Raw genomic sequence first — 3,483 nt, 5'->3', positions numbered from 1 at the left:
CCTGAACTACATGGGAGGTTTCAAACACCATGTTGAAACTGTATTAAAAATGGCTTCAAGGGGAAAGTTTGAACCAACGTCTTCAGAAATAAATTTTGCAGTGCCGGATGTTCATGTCTTGAAAGATTTTAAACCTTACGATCACAGTCAAGAGTCGACCCCTGGAATTTTTCGGGACACTATCAATCAGATGAGCAAGTTTCTAGAGAATAAATCAGCTTGCATTACCTTTGACGGTAAAAAAATTAAGCAATGATGTGCTTGTTTTAACTTATAACTCCGTGGGTATACTTCACCTGATATTAACAAAACTTATTCATATGTGATATTTTTATTTCAAAGAGGACAGGAATAACATCGAACCATTTACTTCAAATTTGTGTACGTGTTAAGTGTTAAAGCAGTGTAAATTAGCATTCACCTTATCTTTAATAATTTTATTAATTGTGTCCTTTGCTAAATTATAAATATGTATAAGTATATTCAATAATGCATATTGTTATCAGCCTGTGTTAGTTATATATCAGGAAAAAAGTCAGTATGTTTATTATTTCAATTCGTTTCTTTAATCACAACATATTATCATATATTTCAAATAACATGATATAAAACGGGTAGTATTTCAGAAACATGTAACATAATATAATTCTCAATAACAAACTGACAAGAAGTTTTTTAAACATCCGACATATTATTGTAAATGATTTTGTAATACGACCCCAAACAATATTTGAGTATTATTGGTTGTCAATTGCACAATATAACAGTAAATCACAGCTTCAAATCACATAAATCAATATATAAATGAGATTAACTTTAAATCACAGCTTTAAATCACATAAATCAATATATACGAGATCAACTATAAATCACGGTTTTCAATAACATTAAACAATATATATGATATCGATTAATGTAGAGGCAGTTTACATTAATTAACATAAAATGAAGAAACATAGCTTGTACTGTCTAGACACATTATATGTTAAGTGTTTTGTTGATTTTTTATGCCTGTAAAGGTTTGTGGCGTGTCGGTATTCTTTACCGCAATGGCAGGCATGCGCTGCACGACCCTCGTGCTGACTAGCAGTGTGATCCTGGAGACCCTGCTTTGACGTGTAATTTGCACCACACGTGTCGCAAGTAAAGTTTTCGGAATTTGCGTTGTGCACAACAGCCATGTGTTTTGTTACCTGTTGTCGGGTCGCAAAGAGTTTCCCACACTGGAAACATGCCTCGCGAGCCGCCTCTCCGTGAATATGATTTCTGTAAAAACAATAATATAGAGCGTTAGATGTGACGTGTTAGATATAGTCAGATTTTCAACAAGTCGCTTATTTAGCTTGTGCGCCAGCTATTTACATTTGTTACAACTGTTTGCTTGGAATTGACTAGTCGCCAAATGCGCGATCGCTCCGCCCACTAAGTTGTGTTTTCATAAAACGCTTATTCCATTACTCCGACAATCTTTGTTTGTTGGACCATGTGGTCGCAATAAACGAAATCTGATTGATTATTATATGAATTTGATTGACAGCTGGCGAGTGGTCAATACCACTCACTGTACTCAAATGTGGCGTGTTCTGAAAAAACTGGGCAAAATGCTTGTGCGTAAAGTGTCATCCCAGATAAGCCTGTGCAGTCCGCACAGGCTAATCCGGGACGACACTTTCCGCCTAAACTGAATTTTCGCAAAGAAGAGACATCATTTAAACCGAAAATTCCATAAAAGCGGAAATTGTCGTCCCTGATTAGCCTGTGCGGACTGCACAGGCTAATCTGGGATGACAATTTACGCACAAGCATTTTGCCCAGTTTTCTCAGAATACGCCACAAATAATAATCGATTATGAAATATGAATGTAAAACCCACAAGTTTATAGACATTTAACAACGAAAAAAATATCGATATTCATCGTACAATATATTCCCAAGAGGTACACGTAACACTATTTATAGAGTTGGTAGCAACTTGTCTTATGTATAAAAACACACCAACACATCGAGAGCTATTTCACAAAATGGTTTTAAATACCTGTGCATTTTTAGTTTATCCTTGTCAAAAAACATCTTCCCGCAACATCGGTAAGGGGCTTGTCCTTTGTGCTGTCTCATATGGCGGCTGTGGCCACTCCTGGACTGAAACTGTCGGCCACACTCAGTACAAAGACGCGTCGATTCCATATTCACCTGAAAATTTCGTTTTGATATTTGAAAACACATTTTGTTCATTATTCATTTACGCGTTTGCATGCTAATATTACATGAAAAGTTGTAGCAACACATAGCAAGAGGAATCAACAACTATGGGTGACATTTCAATGTTGCCATACTTTACGTCTTATACGTATGCCTAAATACCCACACATTTACACAAATACACACTCGCATATAAAGCTGCAACCTGTGTGATTACCGTGACGTACATGAGCTCATCAAAGATAAGTATCAAATGAGGATTCCTGTTTTCCTATAAACGGGAACCCTTTGTGATCATCTCAAAAGCGGGACCCATTTAGATCATACACAATTTTGGTTCATAAAACTGTTTAAGATAAGTTTTAGATGTCTTCTTTATACAAGACCGCTGTATAAACATCAAACGAATACTCGGTTACAGATTTTAAATATAAATATGTCTCTTTTTGTTTGCGGAAGAGTTATTCAATAAGTGAAACCCAGCAAAGATCACAAATTACATGGCGAACAGCTCCCGCTAAGAAATTTGTTACCTGGTAAACTCGAGATTTAGAGCGAATTTTACTACGAAATAAACGCTAATCACTTTCTTGCTGATATGGCTGGAAACAGAGCGGCATTTAATAATTAAATACAAGTAATAAAGGGTATAAAACGGCGAAAAATACCTGTTTCGGCATTGACGTCGCCATCTTGATTGCCTTTAGATCATCACGTGATTACCTCCTCTGAATGCACCTGCTTTATATTATCGAAATGTAGCAACTGATCGTTTTAGTCCGAGTGTATTCGATCGACAGAAAAAATTGCCAAATGGGAGGGCTTGTATATTGTTGTTTTACGTAACATATTTTGTTAACATCATGAAATTGTTGATTTGAACAGCTGCTTTAAAACAATGAAGATGTGTATGCTGATACAAAAAAAAACGGTTCATAATTAATCATTCTTATGATGTTAGTATACATTCTCTGAATATTTGCAATTAAACCGATATCTATTGGAAACATCAATTATGATGATATATAAAACGGTGTAGATAATCAGCATTTTTGCGTTTCGTGAATAACTATGATATTGCATTGAACATATAAATAAAACAAGAAGCTGTAAAGTTAAAGTAGTAAATTCTGTTCTGCTCTGTTTTTATACTTCATATTCAGCCTTCAAAGTGCCTCGAAAAGATGGCGGTAAAAATAATAATATTTAAAAAAAAATCACGGAATTTGTGATAATCACCACACTCGGAATTAAATAAAGCTTGTATTTACAAACAGGTCTACT

At 35.1% G+C, this 3,483-nt stretch overlaps 1 protein-coding gene across 1 annotated transcript; it reads right to left on the bottom strand.

The window, feature by feature from the left end:
- Positions 1-625: 625 nt before the first annotated feature.
- On the bottom strand, positions 626-2,931 carry LOC127855154 (zinc finger protein 2-like). The gene is made up of 3 exons (XM_052390558.1): positions 2,868-2,931; positions 2,036-2,190; positions 626-1,266 (listed from the first exon to the last, which is right to left on the bottom strand). The coding sequence occupies exons 1-3, from the start codon at positions 2,889-2,891 to the stop codon at positions 936-938; spliced, it is 510 nt and encodes a 169-aa protein (XP_052246518.1). The 5' UTR covers positions 2,892-2,931; the 3' UTR covers positions 626-935.
- Positions 2,932-3,483: the final 552 nt, after the last annotated feature.

This window comes from Dreissena polymorpha, chromosome 13 (genome assembly GCF_020536995.1).
Source record: "Dreissena polymorpha isolate Duluth1 chromosome 13, UMN_Dpol_1.0, whole genome shotgun sequence".
Taxonomy (NCBI): domain Eukaryota; kingdom Metazoa; phylum Mollusca; class Bivalvia; order Myida; family Dreissenidae; genus Dreissena; species Dreissena polymorpha.
This window is presented reverse-complemented; position numbering and strand designations above follow the sequence as displayed.